At 39.3% G+C, this 23660-nt stretch overlaps 1 protein-coding gene across 5 annotated transcripts in view; it reads right to left on the reverse strand.

Moving 5' to 3' along the window:
- glrbb (glycine receptor, beta b) overlaps positions 1 to 23660 on the reverse strand; it is a 29473-nt gene that overhangs the window by 3712 nt on the left and 2101 nt on the right. Inside the window, exons 2-10 of one of the 5 annotated variants that reach the window (XM_051420676.1) lie at positions 22121 to 22259; positions 17780 to 17886; positions 16351 to 16418; positions 11132 to 11358; positions 9810 to 9892; positions 8404 to 8544; positions 4700 to 4852; positions 2478 to 2562; positions 1013 to 1111 (exon numbers count right to left, since the gene is read on the reverse strand). In XM_051420676.1, the coding sequence (XP_051276636.1) occupies positions 2504 to 2562; positions 4700 to 4852; positions 8404 to 8544; positions 9810 to 9892; positions 11132 to 11358; positions 16351 to 16418; positions 17780 to 17886; positions 22121 to 22242 (960 nt within the window). In that variant the 5' untranslated portion in view covers positions 22243 to 22259 and the 3' untranslated portion in view covers positions 1013 to 1111; positions 2478 to 2503. Of the gene's footprint in view, positions 1 to 800; positions 1112 to 2477; positions 2676 to 4699; positions 4853 to 8403; positions 8545 to 9809; positions 9893 to 11131; positions 11359 to 16350; positions 16419 to 17779; positions 17887 to 22120; positions 22260 to 23660 lie in introns of those variants that run through there. The other 4 variants (XR_007887292.1, XR_007887293.1, XM_051420673.1 and 1 more) reach the window with 4 other exon arrangements.

Genomic DNA, 23660 nt, shown 5'->3' on the forward strand with positions numbered 1-23660 from the left:
AAACATTTTGAATCCTTGAGTTTTTGTCATTACGGCCATCATGTTGGTAGTTTGAAGCCAGAAGTGACCATATTTGGATGAGAGCTTGGAGCTGGCGAGTGACGTACTGCGAGTAGGGCTCTGTTTTCAAGCAGGAAAAAAGGCAGTCTCAAACTTGTATTACATTACATTTCTGAAAATATTTTATTCATATTTGATCAGCACTGCCTAGTTTGACAGTATCATCCCAGTTTTGTGTGGTGCGCTGGATGAACTCACTGAGAATGACTTGTCAATCACAAGGTAGCCACGCCCTAAAGCATACCCTGCTTTATTTTCTATTTTACTGGGACCATAATTTATTAATGAACATCATGCTGTATGGAAGAAGACTTTAAATTAGCGCTTGAGACCTTAAACTCATAAGAAAGCTGTTTGCTGAGCGAATAAAACAAGTGAGAAGTGGGCTCATTTTGCTATTACAGTCAATGCAAATCCACTTCTTTTCGCAGCCAGTGGAATCGCCCACTGCTGACCACTGGAAAGAATGCAGGTTTAAAGTCCTTCAGTAGTGGCTTCTCTTTACAGACCCAGAAGTTTCTTTTCATATACTGTCAATGGGTATGACATGCAACGAAAGTAACTTGTCAGCATCAAACCAGGCATGTTATAATTATGCATTTTAATCAATATACCAAAATTAAAACTGTTATTGGAAATACTGCTATAAGTGGAAAGAGGAGATTCCACTGATTTCAGTGGTATGTGTTTGATAAATAGTGACAAACACACACATACAAACAAAAACACACTCAAGTTACCAAACCAGATCCACTGACATGTAAGGTGCTGACATGAAGCGGCGTCCCTCCGGTCCCATTGACTGTGTTGTTCCTGGCAGCGGGGCTCTTTCCTGCAGCCTTCTCCTTGGATGCCATCTTGGCCTTCTCGGCCTCGATGCGCTTCGGGCTGTTGAGCATCACTTGAACCACAGCGTACTCCACCAGCGAGGCGAAACCAAACAGCAGGCAAGCGATGAGCCAGATATCAATGGCCTTGACATAGGACACTTTGGGCAGCTCCGAAGCCAGGGAGGTGCACTCAGAGGAAAGAGAGAGCACAGAGAGGATGCCTAAACAAAGGGGGGAGGAATGTAACCATGTCAGTCAGCAAAGAGAAAGGAAAGGTAAAAAAAAAAATCTCAATTGTTACTTTTCCATGATACATGATTGATACTGTTACTGTTGAGCTTTGGTATTCATACCATTATGACTCAAATCTGCTTATCTGATAAAAGAATAAGTAAAACAAAAAAATAAATCTGACTAGTTGTTCAATTTCAACTTCTGGTACATCTTTGATATTTGTTGCTATGGATACATTTCAGTCTGTGCCAAAAAAGTATATTTTATTTTATGTATATTTTTGTTATTCCACAATGTCAGAGGAGGTACACACACAAAAAACAAACTGAAAGAAAATAAGGTACTGAGGATTTCAATACTCAGCTCTGGTTAATCATGTGTGTAACCATGAATGTCAACACACACCACTGACATAAGACAGTCCTTCTTGTGTAGCCTACATGTTTGTTACCAGTGAGGAAATGCATTCGATTCACCTACTGCTGAGAGAGAAGTATTTCGACTTCAAGGTACAAAATACTGAACAAATTAATCTTCCAATACGCATAAAAGCTTTAATAGAATGCTCACATCCACACAGGGCTTCTTAGAACATGAATGCAACTATAAACTCATGACCGTTCCTTTACCTCCTTTATTAGGACATCTCCAAGAGCTCAGACAGCCTCTAATGATGGTAATTTTAAATTGTTTTTATCTCTGATAGCTAACAGGATTACAGGTTAGAGATTCCCCCTGCACGGCAGCAATTCTTTCAGGCCACAGCAGAAAGAATTACGACGACTCTTTGGACGCTATTACAACCACCAATGAAGGACTTTGCTCCCCTTCCCTTACTGCAATGATTCTTTAGAAAGATATGGAATGACCGATGGGTTTTGCCTCGAGGCCTCATTATGGTCACTCGTCAAGGGAGAGTTCGCACAGGGTTCAGGATTTCTAATCAAACCACTCCTTCCTCACTGGAACAAACCGTTAAGGAGAGCATTGTCATCCTGGAAGCCCACCTATTATCCACGAGTAGAAAAAGACTTTAAAGGTGGCAACACTAAAATAGCTCTGTTTGCCTTGTTCCCTAATGACACAAAATAAACCTGGCCTTTGTATCAGACAGAAAAACAAGAACATTTATTTCTGTAATGCAGTGGTAGATTTTAAATGTATTGTAAATGTATCAATTTTAACTGTTACATTTCCTCACAACCTCACATGTGGAAAGAAAACACAATGTGTGTGTATACATGAAAATGCACAGTTGAATGAACACAAGGACGCATACACACACATGTACATGAACACACAAACACACAGAGCAATAAATGAGAGTAGTCCCACACCTGGGTGTTGACTGACCTGGACTGATCCCATTTAAAGAGAAGTCAGAGGAGGCTTCCAGGAGGAGTTGAAGTGATGATGGGATGAAAGTGGTGATAAACAACTGAAGGGAGGATGGAGAAAAGGAGGCAGTGGACGACTGGAGTGGGATAACAATGGATTATCTTATCCATGCAGCCCTGCACACACAGAGGTGCCCATGTGTTGTGGGTGACACTGACATATTAGACACAGGTTGAGTTATGGAGGAGGAAGAGGAAAAAGTATGAAGTGTAATAAACATTTTTCCAGCAAACATCAATTCTACCAACCCACATGGGATAATATATTGATATTTATAAAGCATAGACAAACATATTAGAGACCAGGGCCACTAACTATTTCTCCAGAGGAGGCTTTCTAATCATTATGATGGATAATAACACACTTGGGCCTACTGCGTGGACTTTGACAAATTACTTGTTTTTGTTTTATTTTTTACAAAAGTGTATTGGTTTTTTTTAGCACATACGTAAGATACTGTATGTAAACTGTACAAATAATTAGATCTACAGCTCATTGTAGCAACAACAGCTTAGCACGGCAGGTGTGTCAAGCTTCTCATGCAAAACAGGTGTGAACTGGGTTCTAGTCAGAGTGACCAACCATGCAAGGGCAAAAGTGTCAGAAATTGATGAAATGAAATTAAAATGATGCAATCGTCAGAATGAAACAAAATCAACAAAGTTTCTGGAGAGCAAACAACAGAGCTGCAGATTCAGGTGAAAGTTCTCTGTAGGTTCTTCACTACCAGCCATCCCAACAATGTCATTTCATACATCGTTATTATAAAAAAAATCGATCATGGCTACTTTAATTGTAAAAATTAATATTTTGATGTTGTTGTGCAAGCTATATTCTTTCATAGCAAAAGAAAATTGCTACGTTTTTTTGTTGTCAGTTGGACCATTGTCAGTCCAAAAGGTATGAATTAAAATGGTGAACAATAGAGATATGCTGCAAAGAGTGTGCTTTAATAAAGTGATGAAACTCTTTTATATCTGATGACCTTATATCAGCTTCTTAAATTTTGGCCCAAACAAAGTCAATGAACACAGTTTCTGTCCCTTTTCCATCATACAGTTCTAGGTGGACTGTGCCAGTCACTGACACTGTAAGCAAGAGAGACACTAGGGAACGCTCATCTGTTCCTTGCCTGTGATGTATTCAGTGCTTACAAAAGCACAACATAAATTAAGTACTACTAGTCCTGAACCATTCTTGCATCCCCTCGAGGCTCAGGCTAACAGTCTAGTAATCTATCTGGACCTTCTTCAGGCTAGACACAGTGTGCTCCTCTGGTTTGGAAAAACAGCAGCACTGATCCTCATGCTCCTCAGCACAGCCCTTCATTAATTGGGTTAATAGGGATCAGGTGTGCCTCGTTGGCCAGCTGAGTGTCTCAGTCCTGGTTCGCTCTGTCTCCTGAAAGACCCTTGCTGCCTACACTGATTAACATAAGGATTCACCAGAGTACAAGAGCTTGTACTTGTTTCCTACCATTTTCTAAGCCGTGTACCTGCATATTTTAAACACGAGTAGCCAAACTTTACTAAATGATGTAAAACTTTGGCAGCGGAAATATGTTTATGTGGCTAAAGAGGCATCGCATCATAGTTCAAAAGGTACAAAATAGGTCTATTAACAATGGATTACATTTTGGTCACCCTAACGACTTAAAAACGAATAACCTTTACATGGACCAACCAGCAAAAAGTGCATTTATTGCACTTCAACATATGCTCAGATTCCTATGTATTTAGACCTACACTAGCTCTTTTAAAAGCTTATTGACCTAAAGCACCACTGTAGTGGGTCCTGTCAATTACAGCTGTATTTAGTGATTTATCACATATAGAACAACACTGGACATGGCACCATGCTTGATAGATAAAGTCCTTCATGGTGTCAAAGTGATTGATGATGTCATGTTAGGGCCATAATGTCAGTGATCCCTACAAACATATAAATCCAACAGAGAGGTTTGTATTTGATCGACCCCAATCTTTTTCTTATGGCTTTTTACAACAGGAGTTTTCACACCTTATTATCTCCATGACATGAACACTCTCACCAACCCCTTTTTTTGATCCGACCCACCATGCACTTCATCTCAGTTTAACAGCACAAGGAATATTTACAGATCATATGTATAGGTAAACGTCAGTGGAAGATGATAGAATTGATTAAATAATCCCTACCCAAAGGGACCCTGGCGGCACTCGCATCAGGGTTGATCCAGAAGGACAGCCAGGAGAGGACTACGATGAGCAGCGTGGGGGCGTAAACACCCATCATGTAGAAGCCAACCTGTCGCCTTAGGGTGAAGATAACCTCAACACAAGTGTAGTACCCTGCATGTGGAAGGAGACAGCGGTCAAATATAATTAAAGACACACGGTTTGCCTTGAAATTAAAACAATGAGAGGCAGACATAGAGAACATAAGATGCTGGTATTATGCACAAGGTAACTGTGTTCCAAATTAGAGGCTGGGGTCCCATGAGAGGGGGTCGTCTTTATAGGAACTGAAGGACAGACTAAAGCTGTTTAAGGGACCAGTGTGTAGGATTTAGTGGCATCTAGTGGCAAAGTTGCAAATTACAACTAAATGAATACTGCTCGCCTACCAAGCATGTAGGGGAAACTACAGTGGCTGCAAAACTCAGATATGAAAGCCCTTATCATGGACCAGCATTTGATTTGTCCATTCTGGGCTAAAGTAGAAACATGTTGGTTCCACATGGCGGAGTCCGTTGAGGAGGACCTTCCTCTGTAGATAAAATTATTCTCATTTTCAGGTGATACATTAATGAAAACATAACTATGCGTATTATATTCCATTTCTGCCATGAGATCCTTCTAAATGTTACACATTGGACTTTGAAGTGAAACCAGATACAAAGAGACAGTGTATAGCTACTTTTAATTTACCTGAATTCATTGTAGTAGTGTTAATATTAGATTTTGTAGTTCTTTTCAACAAGTGGTAGGTATTTTAACCGTTAGGAATTCCCGATATCTCCGACTTGAAATTACAAGGTAGCTGATGTTTTTCATCAGTATACCATCTTTGTCAATTCACAGTTGTCCCATTATGACTTAATCAGTCTAGAAATGTGAACTTAGGAGGATCCAGCCCCTGAATTGAAACAGAGAAGGTGAGAGAAATGGCCCTATACTGACTTGGTCTATTAAATCTGTATTACGCATTTGTGGACAGGTATAAGAGCCAGCTTAAGTCAAGTATCTGATCTCCCTCCTTTTGCCCAAGCACAAAGCAAAGCACAGATGTGCACACCATTAGTAATAAAGAAAGCAAAGGGGAAGAGAAAGGAAAAGGTCAATGGGCCTATGGACTTTAACATAATTTCAGCTGACTTTGTTAAAGCTATGACCTGTTTGAGCATAAAGGGGAGCACCCCCCAAAAGCACTGCTTTAAGTTGATAACATGCCTGCTATGTAGGAGACCAACACCTGTCCTCTGCCAAAGTTCCTAGTGGATAGAAACATGTTCCTGTTCTCAGAAGGTTATCATTCGTAACAGTACAGCATAAATTTACATTCATAAATGATCAATTTGAACCGATCAATCTCTCTGATGGAAATATGGTCTTTATTAGTTGGGCTCAACCCAGCATGGAATATGCATTTATACACTTCAGACCTCCTACAGCCGTGTTGTGTTTCTGCTCTTTGAGGCTCGTCAGTCGGTCCAATGGGATGGTAGAGTGGATGGACTGAAGTAATATTTAACTAGCCTGGGGATCTCTGGGTGAGCTTTATACAGCATATAAGGGCTGCCTGTGTCGCAGAGCAGGCTCGAACCAGTCGTACACAGAGGTGATCTTTGTGTCTGAACAGGTTGCCATGGAAACCCGTTAAAAGGCTGACTCATTGCCAGCAGTGTGCCTCCCTAGTGCGAGCGCACTGAGGTCACACTAGCTCTGTTGGCTGATAGAGATTTTCCATTTCACTGCAAATGTCATTTTGTACTCACATTGGTCTCAATACATACTTTCTGTAGTTTTTCTTTATTTCATTATAGGAATACTCAGTAGTTTTAGCCCTTGCCAACAAAAGGTCAGTGTGGTCGTGTTCTCCATTAGTCTCAGTATGTTGAGTTTATCCTAACTATCTCTGATCAAAACATCTTGGAAAGATCTATGAAGCCACACAAGACAGTCAGATTTTCCATGCGAAGAGTGACTTCATGACAATCCAAAAACAATAGACAATAGAGAAGTAACTTGGGTTGGAGAGGTGAATACATTTTACTTCAACTATTCCACTGATCATTAAATAATAGCGGTAACCAAGACACGTAGCAATGTGCTTGCCCTTTATCTCTATTAATTTTTATTTTCTCTTACTGTGTTTACTGTTATGCACCAATTTGTATGTGAAAACCTACTTGGCAATAAAGCTGGTTCTGAATCAAGTAAACATGTAGGCAATCGATAATTCAAAACATTAAAAATCTCCACAGAACACCTTTAACTTTTGACCTAACCCTTTAATTTATTTGATTTATTTGAAGAGCAGGGTTTTTATTGGGTGTGTTTTTATGTTGTTGTTTTTTTTTACCATGGGTTAACTCTGACCCAAGACTCTTAAAATAACCCCAACTCTAACTAATATAACTCCAACGTGGAGTTTTCTCAAGGCAAGCACTTGTCGAAACTGACAAGTACGCTCTTTCTCTTTGAGAGCCAGTGTCTTGCTTGTGCATGCTGGCTCACTGTATGTGAAATAAACAGAATCACTGATATGAGCAACACCTGTTGTTTTCCTGCTATGACAAGTCAAAATGTGTGCCACAACAAAAGTGAATTTAGACGATTGTTATGTGCTGTGCTTTTTCTTCTGGCAATTATCAGTTCACTTTAACAGGAGCAGAGAGTTAACAGTTTTGGCGTGGCTGTGGAAAATATCTCTGGACATTTCATTTCAGTTGACTGTATGATCACACAACAGTGCATATACATGTAGCCTTGTGTGATAGTGATGAGTATCACACAAGACTACAAATCTCCTACAAAGATTACATAGGCCATTAAGGTGTTAAAATTGTATTTCCTTCAACAAATGAAAGATTAAGGTGTAATAATCTTTATGCCTTTACCAGAAAGATGACCACAAAGCATTACCTCAGCTCAGATAAGAACATGCAATTGAAGCCTGCTCACTGCTGCCCCGGGTCTGATCTGCTAAGATTTCATCTTTAAATTAACTGCACCAACTAATCTTACCTTAACAAAGACACCCATCAAAATCTCCTATTTAGGAACCTATAACACTTCTTGTGTGATGGCTGCAGCCAGAAGGATCCAATCTGTCACCACACAACTCAGAGAGAACTGATGTAAAGTAAATTTGAGACCAATATGACAATAAAGTAATTAGTTACTGTGCCAAATTTTGAGATGTAATGACATACAAAACAAATTTACTGGATGGGTGAATACATGAACCTCTTGGCCAATAACAATCATGGCAAGCACCAGGCACATGAACATATTTTTTAAATTTAAGGACAGCATAGCTTTGAGCCTACCCAGAACAAAATATTCTCATTTCAGAGAGAATAATAAATGAATGGATGAAAGGAAAGCCCAAAGATGAACAGCATTGAAGTCAAAACCTTGTTAAGCTCAAAGACTTTGTAGCTGATGGAAATGCTGGAAAAAAAAGTTTACTGGTTCAAGATATTTCACTGCAAATGATCCGTTTCCAGCGTCAGTCTAGAGTGAGTCGTGTCAAATTTAAAAGGGAGACCTGGCTACATTTGGATAGTGCTGGCTAGTATTTTGATGATTAAATAACTACTTTCCCTACTAATATGCATTGCAACTTGCTGTTTAAAAATATGTTTTTTAAAAACGATTTATGACAAGGATGGTACCTGTTCCTGAATAAAATTTGGTGCAGTTCCCATAATCAATATCTTCTTGTCTGATATCAAACTGTGGCAAAGCGATGGCGTCCATTTGCACTGGGTCTCCTGTCTGCCACATGAACTGCAGGTCATCTGTGGTGTAGCCAACTGGATGAAAGACGTAAAACAAAGGCACATAAAAAGTGAGACTCTCCTACATAAAAATACACACATACATTGTTGAAGCCACATTGGTGTGTCCTCAAATGCATTGATACATATAGGGTCCTGTAAACGCCCACAATGTGAGCTTGCATGTTAAGCACACAAACAGAAACATACAATCAGAGTACAGTAATATAATATAAATGCACACACACTAGCAGAGAGCTATAAGTCTCAGCTGTCAGGTTTGGCATTAGAGGGAAATGGCTTTAAGTTATTTTGCTCATTTAAGTCTAAACTGCTTTGTAAACAAGATGCAATAACCACAGTCGGGCTCAATTAGCTGTGAGACTTTCACAACAACCTTAAAATATGATGATTTATTCCACTTCTCTAAGTGTTTGCCACTGAAATTAGCTCATAAACACAAGCAAAAAGCTCATTTACCCCAAAACAACTATTTTATAAAAACAACAAATATATTCCCAAGTCATAAATACTGTAAATCCCCAAAACCAGCGAGCAAATGTGTTTAAGTCCAACTGAAATCAAACTTTTTTGTAGACAAATAATAATAACAGCATGCTTTTTTTAAAGTGTTGTTAATAGTTTTGTATTATTAAAAGAAAAGTCTTTTGGGAAATATCAGCTTGTTTTGTCTCCCTGTGTTTGATTGACAGCAGCTGGCAGGCTGGTGGAAAGAAGGTAAACAAACTTGTGCTGTGGCCTACATCCAATGGGCAGACACAGTGTTTTTAGTGGTGATAAAGAGTGTAAGGACCACACCAGCATCCAAACCGGACCCAAGTGACATTTAAAGGTATGTTGACATGCTGTTTAATGTGCTGCAGCTGAGCAGCTAATGAGCAACCTAGCCTGCAAACTGAGATTAGCAGTGCAGTCCCCCCCCCCGGTGAGTGTTTGTTTGGTGGTTTGTTCAACAACATGGTGCAGGAAGGAGATTTTAGCAGGAAAGCTAATCTGGGTTGTTCTTCAGAATCTGTGGCTCTTGTTGTGTTGTGTAGCAGGCTGTGGTCTGGCTCAGAGGCATTTATGCAATGCAATTGGCTGCCTCAAAATAAGGTCTCCATCTATGTGAACAGACACACAATTAATGCAAAACTAGAGGGCGCCATCATAACCTTTCAAAAAAATATAGAATACTAATTTCTGCCTTTTTGTTTCTGATTTGTTTTTTCTCAAAGAACACAGTATATGTATGCTGTAGCAGACAAAAAAAATGCAATTGATATTTCTGAAAAACTCACAGCTTTCAAGTTGCATTTTACACCTCTGTGTGTCCATAGGGAATAATGTCAGATCCAGCGGACAAGAAAGGGTGACGGACAACCTGGAGGAGAATGAAGAAAATTCAGTTTTCAGTTTTCTATTATGCAAGGCTTTTGTTACCCCCTTACATCCAATTACATTCACACAGAAGCCTTGTTTGCGTGACACAAGTATTTCTTTGAGATCTCTTTACCCATGTGTCTTGTTTTGAAAGATGCATTTGCATGGGATAAACAATTATGTACACTCAAGGCAAACTAACAAGGAGGATCTCTGGGGATGATGGAAGCCTACCACAGCAGAGCTGTAGCCCCAACAAGTTTACATTGAGCCCCTTGGAAGATCAGATGTTTTTTTACCAAATGCTGCGCATGTCAACGGTCTCATTATCTTTTGAGGTTTCGCTCTTGCAGCCCGCAGCCTCAATAATTCTTGACACAGAAACAATATAAAAAAATCAAGAAAACCCAGGGAATATTTGCAAATAATATTAAAAAAAAAAACCCTTCCCTAACTGATTGAGATGGACACTGGACTAAAATACTGATTGCACACCTGCAGGGCATTAAGAACACAAATGATCAATTATTACATTATCACATTAGGGTCTCCAGGTAATAGTCATATGCAACTTGGCTTTAAATCATATGATGTGTTTGTTTAGTATCATGTATTTGAAGCTACATTAAGCACTAACTTTGCTCTTCCATGTAGCCTAATAATGACACTGAGTTGCCATTTTGTTTCACTTGGCACTTATACACGGAAATATAAGGAAATATACTATAAATATATATATATATATATACATATATATTATATATATATATATAAATATACACTATGGTTTCAAATGGAATGACTATATAAAAAGCTGGAAGTTCAAAACATTTGGAAATGTAACATCAATAAACTTCACACACCAAAATGAATTAATGGGAGAGTTTATATTCATTCTACTGGTGTATGTCATTTGAGTAGAGGTTTACTGTGAGATGCACACTGAAAGGCAAAGATTATTCTGCAAAGTTTTTGCAGTTTGTAAGTAACATTTAGTTTTTATTATTAAGTCAATATGTGGAGGATTTTTAAATAATAACAGATTTGACATTTCCTGGAACAACAACAGTTTGAACAACAATTAGAGCATATTTAATTAGTCTTTTAATCAACTGTGATATTTAAACATTCCAGAGCTGGAAGAAGGACTTGTGTTATCTTTGGATGGCATGTACCTGAAATTTGCAGATCACATTTTAACAGAGAAGACAGTCGGGCAAATCTAAATAAAATTCTTTACCTCATACTGATGAGGACGTCTCCATTCCGGAAAATGAAGAGGAGGATGTTCTCCTGGGTGACGTCGTGAAAGTTGGCGCTCTTCTCGTTAGCAAAGAACAAGTCAGGCTTCCAGAGGCATTTGAACATCTTGGGATCAACGGTGAGAGAATCGGACTTGAAGTCTTGCGGTAGCTTCAGCCTGGGGTCATTCCAGCGCTGCCGCAGGAAGATGTTGACTCTGTAATCCTGTTAGGTACGACAGCACACGAGTACAAACATGGTTAACGTCTGTTTCATTTTAGGGCTATCGGACACAAGCTGGATGCTTTTAGGGGGATTGATGACCTCCCTGAATGGGATTTGGTTAATGCTTATTTTCTATTCACATTTTCCATGAATCTTTAAAAAGGAAGGAAGCCCAGATGGAAGGCCATTTTTATCATCACGACCTTTGGGTTGATCTGGTCAAGATTTATAAAACTCCCAGAGGCTGCAAGAGGTATCTTGAAAAAACATTTTAACCCTCCTAAATACATTTTAGTTACTTCTGGTACTAATGGTTGTAAAAGATTAAGAGTTGAAAAGTGAAAATGTTCCTTTTTAAGACAACAACTCCTTTTAGTATACAGCAGTTCCACTTTATTGACACTTGGTTATGTTTTCTACTTCTTTTAAGATTTTTTAACACAGTGACGAGCAGCATTTTCTCACAGCAAACATTTCAACGACAACTTCAACAGACCACTTCAAAGTGCCAAGTGACCCTACAGCTGCAGCGAAAGCACTCCTGACATCTACCTTTCGAACAGTTAACATACAGAAAGCTGCACAGTCCAAGGGTCAAGTGTTATCAATACAGCGGACATGTGATACAGCAAATACCTCATTAGAGAGCTTATTAGTGAAATTTCCACATTCTTGTTGGTGAGAAAGAGTCAGTGAGGCTTTGAGAATGTTTTTTTTCTTTTTTTTTGTGCCTGCTTTGATGGCGTGCCTCAAGCTGTTCTGGGACCAGGTGTTAGGAGCGACTATTAATGCTGAGTGTGAAGATGGATGACATGTCAAATAATGCCGCCAAAATACCAGCTTTATGTGTGTGTGTGTGTGTGTGTGTGGGTGTGTGTGTGTGTGTGTGTGTGCTCCTGGGTAAGAAATTAACTTCCACCTTCCATCCCTTCATTGTTCCCACTTTTCATAATATCGGCTGTCTTTAAAAGAAAAAAAAATGATGCAGAAGCTCATGTTGAGTCTGCTAAAAGCCAACATTTCTCATCACCTAATGCACTCAGGTGTTTTCAGATTAAAGGGGGCAATTTTTCTTGTAGGCTTTGATGAAATCAGCAGCAGGGCTCATAATGGATCGGCATTCACATGTGCATATTTGATGACTCAAAAAACTGTGACTTAATATTAAACTATACTGCCATAGAAATAATAGAACTAGAATAAACTTCAAGTCAGTCAGTTCAAAGGAACTTATCCCCTCAAACCACACAAGTAGTAAACATTGGATTAGGTATCCAAACATGGTTGAGCATGCATTCCACTAACATCTGCTCACGCAGGTCATTGCTACACAAATGCGTGTTATTGTCTTTCTCTGGTTGAGTCTGACCAACTGTTGGCCCAGGGGAATGACACGCGAATAATATATTAATACGGCTGCTGGTGGTCTTCAAAAAGAACAATGGACCTAATGGTTCAAATTGTCATTTTAGGAAGTCTGCTGCTTAGGATATTTACACTATAATATTACAGCTGTTTCTTCTGTCATGGATGGGGTCAGATGATCTGCAATTCCAGGTTTGATCATCATATCATATTATGACAAAAATCTTTAAACTCTTCTCTGGGGGTTGGATTTAAATTCAGTTACCCTCCTCAAGATTTTCTCATTATGTTTACAGTACATGTTACACATTACTACACAAGTAAATGTATTATATATATACACCCAAATGTGAATTTCCTTTTTCTGTGTACTGCAGTATTCTACACAATTAACTTTTCCCTGTAAACTTTTGTCTACTGGTGAAATTATAATCTAAAAAGCTCTAATCTAATCTAAAAGTGCTATACACAATAGCATTCAGCTAGACAAAACTAACATTCTTGTACAGTAAACAGTGTCAGTGTACACAAACAAAACAGAGATTTGTATATAAGAAACATTTTTCGAGTTTACTGCCATGGTGAAAAAAACATCTAAACATTTTTAAAAAAAACTTTTCATTTTGGTGGCATTGGCTAATTTACTGACACAATAACTAAATACTGAAGCATTGTTAAGACTGTTTCAAAAAATGAGCCACAGCAAATGAGAAAACCCTAACTAAATCTTGTTCGGCCCCTGTGGGACATTAGGCCACAACAAGCTCCCTCGACTGGATGCTTTCCTTTGCTCTTTTAGGTGTTCTTCCATGTTTTCTATGCCTGGAAGTTCAGCTCAGCTCAACCTTTTGAGATGCCACCTCCCTCCACTCACAACACATGACCCAGCCATCACAGTCACCACAGTGACCCCATTTTTGAATTGCACAGTCTTATTTTTCTGACAACATATGTGTAATGTGTTTGCTGAAACATATTTCAGTTAAGCCTGAATGAGAGTAGAGCAGATTTAGCTTCTTATCTCTTTAAGGTTTTCTCAAACGTTTTGTAAGCAGTATGTCAACTTGCAAAATACATTACTGCATGGAAACTATTTGAGCTACAGCCAGGTTTGACAGTGAGAGACAGCCAATTGACCTAAATGTGGTTTTATAGTTCATCTGTTCTTCATGAAAGCTACGCACTGGTCTTAGGATGGTTTATAAATTCAGCAGTAACCCAGTATGTGCTTTATTTTCCCGCCAGAAAACAGTTTTGGAAGGGAGAGCTGTGGTCAAACTGTTGATATCTCAGTTTGGAAAGCAAGCCGTCATTTCTACACAACCTAATTTTAGAATCTTATAGCCAACTAGTCCTCAAGCGACAGCACGAATACCTGTTGGCTCTTCTCAGGCCGATTCCCACACCTTCACCTTTCTAAAAACCGGATAAGGAAATATATCTTCTCTCTGGCTAACTATCAAGCTGCCAGTACTGCATTCAATTCTGGGGAGATTTAACACAACCGCTCGCTGTAATCAACAAGGAAAACTCATGCTGAGAAGCAGTAAAGACTCAAAAAAGACACACACAACATCAAATTAGTCATCCTCTCTCTCTATATATCTGATAAATACAATCATAAAGTGAAAGTAGATGTGTTAACTCAAGTAGACGCGGGGTGGTATTTGGCCGAGGGAGGTGTAAATGGTGAGAGAGAGTTTCCTGAGATGAAATACCCCACAGAGTGATAAATTGAGGGGGAGAGGTGACCAGCTGTCTCTTCTGTCTCCTCCCTGATGCGTTTTGAGCCTTCCTCACTTTCATTCTCTTTCTGTCTTTCGTTGGGCGTCATGGGGGAGGAGGGATGACATAAGTTGCCATCTGGGAGCCTGTCATCTCTCTTTCCCCATCTCAGTCTTTTTCTTGATCCCATCTCCTACTCCTGGCTTCTTTTTCTTTCAATTCATCCTTATCTCCTACTTCTCTTACTTACTTTGTCCCTTCTACTCTATCCCATTTCTTCACCTTCCTCTCTATTATTCTTTTTTCTCCATCTTTCCTCTGCTAAATTTCCTCCTGATTTTCCCTCTTTCTCATCTGTTTGGTCTTCTTTTCCTTCCCCCTTTCCCCGTTTCCCTCTCTAACATCTTTGCTCACTTTACCTTACCTTTCTATTAGACTTCCTGACCATGTTTTTCACTTTCGTCTTACTGTCCTATCTTCTGTTTCTTCCTTATCCCACCCCAACCCCCCCATTGTTTTTCGTTTCTCCCACCATCCGTGCAACCCACTTCTATACTTTGAGTTTTCAGGATTTTCAGCTTTCAGCATTTATCTGGTCTAACTGGTCTGTAATTGGTCTTGGTGTGAAACTCTCCACTGGAAGACTTCATAAGTGAACACACTAACTGATCTGCAGCCAAAGAAATGTTTCCAGCGTAGTTTTTAATGCCTCTCCAATTCCAGGATATAATATCTAAGGCTTTGCTCAGAGTGTCACTAGGAGAACATTTATCACTGCTTTATACTGAGACACTGTCCAGACCTGCAACAGGACTCTGAGAGCAAAGGTCTAAAATCAAGTACTCTATATGTTCCTATGAAGACTGAGGTTGGCGGTATATTCCATGACTAAAATTGGATTGCTCATACAAGAGAACTGGCAGTTTTGTGAGAAAAAACTTTAAATTATACCTCGGCTGACGTTTTCCTGCGAGACATGTCTCGTTTCACAAACGGACAATATGCCTTGCAATTCTTTAAGGCTTGTATCTGTTGCTATGATTTTATGTTTATTTCATGTTTTTTTGAGGAGCATGCAAATCGTGTTTCTATCTTGCATGGATTCCATTGACCAAACAGTGCTCTATACTCACATTGTGGAAGATGTGGAATTTGCTAGCAGGGCTGTATTTGACAGCAGTTTGACAGTTTTTTGTTAACACACCAAATTCTGACTTCTTTTTTAGTTGTCGGTTCAGTTATTTTTCTAAAAAAAAAAAAATGTTATGTTTTTATCAGATTTGGCCTGATTATCCATCTTGTCAGAGGTCCAGGAAGTGCAACATTTGTGGGAATCAAAATAGTGAAGTCTTGTTTTATTACTTTGCTTTCAGTTATTCTGTGAGAATCTGGGTCCTTTTGGAATAAAACTAAAGCACTGCATAGAGTCTGTTCAGATACAGAATCACTCTGTGTTGCAATGTTTTTAATGAGCTTGTCACATGATTAAATATATTTACTTAGAGAGAGACACTTAATGTTTATTGGCTCCTCCCAGCAGCTTTAAATTAAAACACACTGGTAAGCCAGACTTATTATAAAGCTTCAGGAATGTTCCCTTTATTGTCTCCTAAGTGATCTAGAGTCGACCCAGCTCCGTCCTTGAGTTTAATCTGTTCACTTGCATTCAAACGGCACTCCTTTATCAGCAATTAAGCCATCAGATAAATGAGGCATGAAAAAGCCAGTGTTCATAATGATTCACTGCTAAACAGCCTGATACTGTCTAGAAAACATGCTCATGCATTCTTCCTTGAACTTGCAGGATAAAGCAGTTTTCAGCTCTGATCCACTGCCTCTGATTGGCAGAAGTATTGACTATCAATACTGTCAGGTCGAAGTGGGATTGAAGTGAATTCTTACCATGGTGGTTTCTTGGATGGAACCAAAACTGTTGATGAAAATGTTCACTCTGTCTTCCACAGGGATACCTAGAATTAGAAAGAGTTAAGAAGAGATTATAGTCCTTTGTTACTTTACAATGAGAGTGAGGGTGCCGCTGTGCTTGTATGTTACAGTAAGTGTCAGTATGCTATGTAAAACCTTCTAAGTCTTTATTTCTACATATTGTACCCGGTAATTCAATTGATTGTGTCAATGATCAGAGTTTGGGAAAGACTTTATCAACACTGCAAAGTAATCTGCTATGCTAACACTATAAACATATATACTTGCATCTCTCTCCACTCCTCCTTTAGCACAGAATAATGAAATCCTTGATGAATGCAGACTGCTCACCCCGCTTTGAATAAATTAGTTCCTTTGAGGTGTTTACTGGAGGCGCAGGAGTTTCACAGGACAAATTCTATCAAGCAATTCACAAAATTAATGTGCATAATATGGAGGTGGTATACAGCTCATATCTTCCATGCAACCAAGCAAACTAATTCATATTCAAGAAACACTTCTGGTGTTGTTTTAAAATTCTCTATACGATCTATAAAAGCAGCTCACCACTTTATAGGTCTGGCCAAAGTAATGCACAAGGCACAGTTTAGGATGTAATTTGGGAGATTATGACATGGATGTTAATGGACGGGGAGCTTTCCGCCCACCCTGAAATCAAGAGCAGATGTTTGGCTGCTAGACCAGTCGAAGAGGGAACTGATTCTGCTCACAACACATCAAACATCGAGCCCCGGATACGGCTGCTGCTGCCAAGTGCCACAGGATGGAAACTAACTGAGGGTCTACCTGAAGACTGGTAAGACCATCAGTCAGATGCAGCGGTCAGCAATCACCTCTTTGTTATTTTTATGGCTGTTTCTGTGAGACTGAGGCCTGGAGCTCCCTACAGTGTGACATTTATAGTACACTGTAAACACTGTAAAGATGGAATGGTCTCAGACGGGAACGAATGAAATGGCAGATATTTGCTTTGTTGTAGTATTGAATTGTTTATAATTAATATCAAGTAAACAGTTTCACTGAAAAAGTCAGATATAATATCCAAAGTTCATGCTGTATGTTTTTTTTCAGACTTTTAAGATTTCAGACTGGCTTTTGTCACAGATTTCGTACCCATAACAGCTTGTTTGTGTCAATCAACACCATCAACACCCCAAGAACATCCGCCTTTTATAACTGTGTTATATAAAAGTCTATGCATAACAGGAATATAATTTATATTAATGTGTCAAGCATCACTCATGAAGAAAACCCCCTGCACCAAGTTTGTGGAAGAAATCTGAAGGTACATATTCATAGTATACTGGTTTCTTTAATTAGCATGACAGCACTGCAGCAAAAATGTAAATTAAAAATAGACAGATGAAGAGGGAAAGAGACTTGCCTTTGAAGTTGGGCCTTATTCTGGGATCATAGGTGATCAGTAACCTGTTCAAGATGTTACTGGTTGAATTTTCAGGGACTCGGGCCAGATCCTCAGATGACAGCTGTCTGCAAACAAAAGAGACAGAGGGAACTGTAGGCACGATTACATTAGCAGGTCAAATTCTTGGCAGATGAACAGTCCAGATGCACAGTACACCCAACTCTACTGTGTATACTCTTTGATTAAACTATAACCTTAGAGAGCTACCAGTTAAGGATTAAATTGGCTTTTTAACAATTGAAATAGGTGGGGGGAGTTGACCTGATCCTTCAGGCAGAGAGAGGACGTTATTTCAACCTTCTAGGACAATTACGTAACACCTTTTGACTAAAAATCTGTACTGTATTACAGGTCCAGTATCTAACATTTTGGATCTATTCGCATAATCGTAATAACATATTTATAGGTATATTTACAGAGTGTATAATAACCTGAAAATAATAATTATTCTGTTTTTATTACCTTACAATGAGCCATTTGGCTCTACAGGGACAGTGGAACCTCTTTCACAGAAATGCAAACGTTCACAATCTGCAACTTCATCGCTAAATGCCACTAAATCCTACACACTGGTCCCTTAAGTCAATAAGCATTATATTTCTAACAAAACTAAGAAGGCTACAGCCATAGTGGCTCTGTGAGGCTGTTCTTAGGTGTAGCTGGGCTTTAAGTTAGATGCTACGAGCTAACATGCTCACAGTGACAATGCAAACTGATGTTTAAATGACCAGTGTGTAGGATTTAACGGGAACTAGTAGTGAATTTGCAGAATGCGGATTGTAGCCAATTAAAACTGCTCACCTCCGTAAGAACTACGGTGAAACTCGCAAAAAACTCAAAAGGCCCCATCTAGAGTCAGTGTTTAGTTTGGCCATTCTGGGCTACTGTAGGAACATGGCAGTTCAACATGGCAGACTCCGTAGAAGAGGACCCCATCCCTTTGTAGATAAAAACATCTCATTCTAAGGTTCCGAAAACACAACGATTCCTATATTCAGGTGACTATACACTAGTGAACATATACATATAATTATTATACTCCATTACCGCCAATAGAGCCTCCTTAATGTTACACACTGGACCTTTAATGTAATGTTTCCCATCTTAGTGTGTTACCAAACACAGCACACATGATGCTGATACAGTGGTCAAATGCTTGACAGCAACTCAACTGTTATTAAGAAAATGGCATTTTTTCTTATTTGCAGAAACAACTAGAAATAATTTAGCACATTTTTCTAGATTTATTTTGAGTTGTCTTAAGAAAAACTCCTTTAAAGAATTCAGCCAATTAATCTGTCATGTGGCTGGCAAATAGTAAAAATGACTTGAAGAAAAATGACAAAAAGTTCATTATTTGTACAGTGTATATCCACTTTTTATTGAACTCAAAGGGAATTTTTCCTGTTTGAACTAGCCTGCAAAATAGCAAAAAACAGCTGTCTACTGAAAATTACCACCATAACATAAAGTGGTGACTTTCAAAGACAGTCAGCCAAACATTGTTTGTTTTCTGAGATTGACTGATGAAAAAACAATGGGACAGACAGAGCGAAAGGGGAGAACAAGATCTGGCAGAAGAGGAAGGAGAAAAAGAAAGCCTCCTTGTGGGTGGCAATGAATTCTCCTGCCAAAGAATTTCCCCTTCTCAAAGCACTTTACATATCATTATGTAAACCTTATCATACACTGAGGATGAGTTAAAGTGCTCCACAGGAATGCTGCGCAGTGTGTGTACGTTCTGCGGTTCGTCTGATCAAAGTGAAACACATAATTCCCATCCACTAAACCTCTTTTTTTCCCTCTCTTTTAACAGACCCTTCTGACAACCTCGAGCACAACGGCTAAACTGGAACCAAGTGGTTCCCTTGATCCACAGAGGGATCCGCAGTACTAAACACGAAATATGTCATACAGCTTACACTTGCCAATACTGGGACTACATCAAACGCTTTCTCCCTCATTTCAGAAAGTTTCATTGTCGAGCCATTTGTTACCATTTAAGGAAGTAGAGGGTGCAGCTTTCCACTGCATAGAGACAATGGGCAGTCCAGAGGCATGTTAGGACATACTGATGTTCCTTCTATTATGAGAGATATGCAGAAACTACCTTTTTGGTTTATCTATGACCTGACAACTTCACCACTTATTTGACACAGTTGTTAGCAGACAGACAGCAAAGAGTAAATAAGGAAGTGCTAAAGCTGCGGCCAAAGTAGTATCAGGGTTAATTATGTCACATTGCAAGTATTGAGTACTTTTTTACGTGTTTTTCTGGGATGTCCATTGTTCCTAACTGACCGTCATATGAGACTTGAACCAGCTGAGGAAAAGGTAAGATCCATCAGGTGTAAAATAGAAAGTTATGGGGGCAGCTCAAAAGGACATTAAAGGGAAATTCCACCAGTTTCACACATAGGACAGTTTAGTCACTGGAATTTAGAGCTGCCCATTAAAAGTTGATGACAAAGTCTTTCACAACCTGCTGAATAACACAGGAAGTTACTTACTGGTGCACTGTTGCATGTGCTAACTGTACTAGCTGCCATTACTTACTTCCTATTATTAGTCACAGTCTTATTTGCTGACTCTACACAGACTGGGAGCTCAAAGGATGGGAGGTTTGTTTACACTTCAAGAGTAGGAGTTTTGGACTGGAGGGAGGAGGAGATTTTCAGGCCCTAGGGAGCGGGTCCAGAATCAGGCGAGGAGAGGAAAGGCATAAAACAGGAGATGAACGAGTATGTAGCAAGTTAATTTGTGAGTAACTGTTAACGTTGTGCATCATCCATCATGTTGATAAGTTTTGCAAGTATTTGTTTTTGTGAAGTTGGAAGTTTGCTCACATTTTTAACTGAGATTTTTTATTGTGTAAAAATATTCAATTCAGTTCAATTCAATTCATTGTTATTTGTATAGCGCCAATTCATAACATAAGTTATCTCAGGACACTTTTCAAATAGAGCAGGTCTAGACCGAACTCTTTATAACATTATTTACAGAGACCCAACAGTACCACCATGAGCAAACACTTGGTGACAAGGGCAAGGAAAAACTGCCTATTAAAAGGCAGAAACCTAGGACAGATCCTTCGGTTTTTCAGTGTCAGATTCAGTCTCCTTAGTGGTTGCTCCGACCCATTCAATCAATGCCCCTTTTTCTGTTAGCATTTAAAAGGTGGCTTGAATTAATATCATAAACTTGCAATGACTAGTTGACTTATGGCTTGAACAACTTCAAGTTGACTCAGAAAATCTTTTGTCAAAGGCAGTCAGTGAAAACAGGTGTTACATGTTAAACGTCTTCTGTGGCTCTGGAGGAGTTCTGTCAAAACAAACTGAGAAAACAACCCTGGTGATGTGATCAGGGTTATCTCAGCATGGGCTTGGAAACTACAAATTCACTTTGTTGAGTATCAAAGACATCAGTCTCAGGCAAGAAGATTCTAATGAAAATATTTATGGATTTATTGCCAGAATTATTGGAAATGTACTACCCAGTGTTTTGGAGCATAGGGCAGTCCCTCCAGAAAAACGCGATTATGCGATCGCATGATTCAATGCATAATCAGCAAAGTCCACACATTTATGCAGGGGCCGCATTTTTTCAAATACGCCGCACTTTCGCCGCATAAATTGCCGATTTCCACGCAAAATATGCAGGGCTTGCATGATTTAATAATCCCCCGTTTTCGTTCCAAAAAAGTCACATATATCTTAGCAGAAAGTTGAAAAATGTTGCGTTTACTTCACACAAGAGCAGCCATTTTCCCCTGTTGCCATGGGAACGTTATGAAGTGACATAATTACGCGACGTGAATGTCTTCGAAAAGCTGCAAACCCCGCGATGAAGCCGCAATTCTTGCAAGTTCCCGCAATTTCATCGCATAAAATTGCATAAATATCCCGCATTTTCCATCGTGTTTTTTAAGAAAACGTGACGCATAATCAAGGATTTTTGCCCGCAACAATCACAATAAAACTCTTTTTCTGGAGGGACTGATAGGGACTAAAGTTAAGGACATCCAATCTGCTTCATTCATTTGCACAATTTTTTTTGTCTTTAATCTTGTGAATCCCCCACTTTTTGTGGTGCTGCAAGTTCAGTCTTGCAATCAAAATAAAATTGTTAGATTTTTTCATATATTTAAATTACTTTAAGAGAGTCACCTTGAATGCCACCTTATAATGTTGTTATTACTGCATTTAGTATTTGCAATGAATGCTACATGAGGTACCTAATGTTTTGTCGTCTTTTGCACCATATAACAACCCAAGGTGTTGTTTATTCTATACTTACGATGGACAGTAAACCTGCTTCCCTTTTTTCTTTCCCTTCTTTGTTCCTTTTTCTTTGGCAGATCCTCCATCCAGACAAAGAGAGAGCATGAGGAGAAAGATGGCGAGCTTCTTGATGCCCATTCTGGTGCGAGTTGAGCCTGTGGACGAAAAAAAAAACTGTTTAAATAAAGAGAGGGGGCCACAGCATTTAAATTACTCAAGCTTAATGGCGTACAATTCAATAACCCAAACTGAATCGTTTTCTCGTCACATTCAACAAATCTCAGCATTCATTTGCACATGTAGACAGAAGCTACTTAAGCTTTTCCCTGAGTGGCAGACAGTATAAAGCTTCAGAGTGCTTTATCTAGCCCCTGAACACTGTGACTTTGCCCCTTGCATTCTTGACATGCTGCATCCCCATGTACTCTGGATGCATGTCACATACAGTAAATGTCTGAAATGTAAATTAATCAATCTGACATGGTTAAATCAAGTAGTGCAAGATCAAGCATAAATCCAATCAGTAGAGTAATGTAGCTGAATAACGATGGTCATTCAGGACTCTTCAGGTGAATGTGACCTCTAAAGGATGGCTGAAATAAATATTATCTGAAATATCGTCTACTTTGCTCTAGAACCTGCAGAGGAAAGTCTAACAGTAATAATGTTGGTTCTGCACAGAGCTGTTAGATTCTCTATTTTATCACCACAGTAGTTTGTCATGATCTTTACAAACTGTTTCATTGAGTTTGAGCTATGATAGCTGTTACAGGTCAATACTTTCTCACAACACAAAGACTCAAATGCAGGAGACAATATAGTCCTGTGTGTGCAACTTTGTTAGAAAAATCTAAAGCCAGGTCTAAGAGTAACACAACTACAAATGCACACCTCTATGCAAAGGCAGTGCATTTTTGCATTTCTTGATAGGGGTCATTAATCAGCTAGCAGCCATAGTACCTGTGTGATTCAATCCCCATCTAGGAAAGCGGTGCCCTTTCATTGCATAGGGACACAGAGACCAACAGCAAAGCCAGCAGTCTCAGCTCAAGATTGTATATTAACTGAAGCAGTTTATTGTCTAGACACAGACACTCTCTCTCTCTCTTACTCACTGCCTTGGCCCAGTAACTCCCTGTCTGCTCCTCGCCTGCACATTGATCATCATCTTCTCCACTGGAAATGGTTTCCAGCGCTCCACTCAGAACCTTTTGTCACCATGCAAACACCTTGTCTCACCCCGAGCTAAGTCAACATTGTTTCATCAGTTTGGAAAATTCCTGCAAAATGGGAGGTTGGTTGGTGTTCCCATTGAGGAGGAGAAGATGGCCAACATACGTCGACACTGGCACACACGTATAGGATGGCAGCAGCTGGAGTGATGGGAAATGTTTAACTTGGCAAGCAATCACGTTTCTTAGAAAGCATTTCTTATGTTATCATCTTATCTTCTTTCTAGCATCCGTATACATGGCAACTCTCTTCTCAGACAATCTACTCCAGTCTCCCTGACAGGGAGGAAGAGGAAGCACAGGACTGGTCCATATGCAGGAGTT

This window comes from Dicentrarchus labrax, unplaced genomic scaffold (assembly GCF_905237075.1).
Source record: "Dicentrarchus labrax unplaced genomic scaffold, dlabrax2021, whole genome shotgun sequence".
NCBI classification, from domain to species: Eukaryota; Metazoa; Chordata; class Actinopteri; family Moronidae; genus Dicentrarchus; species Dicentrarchus labrax.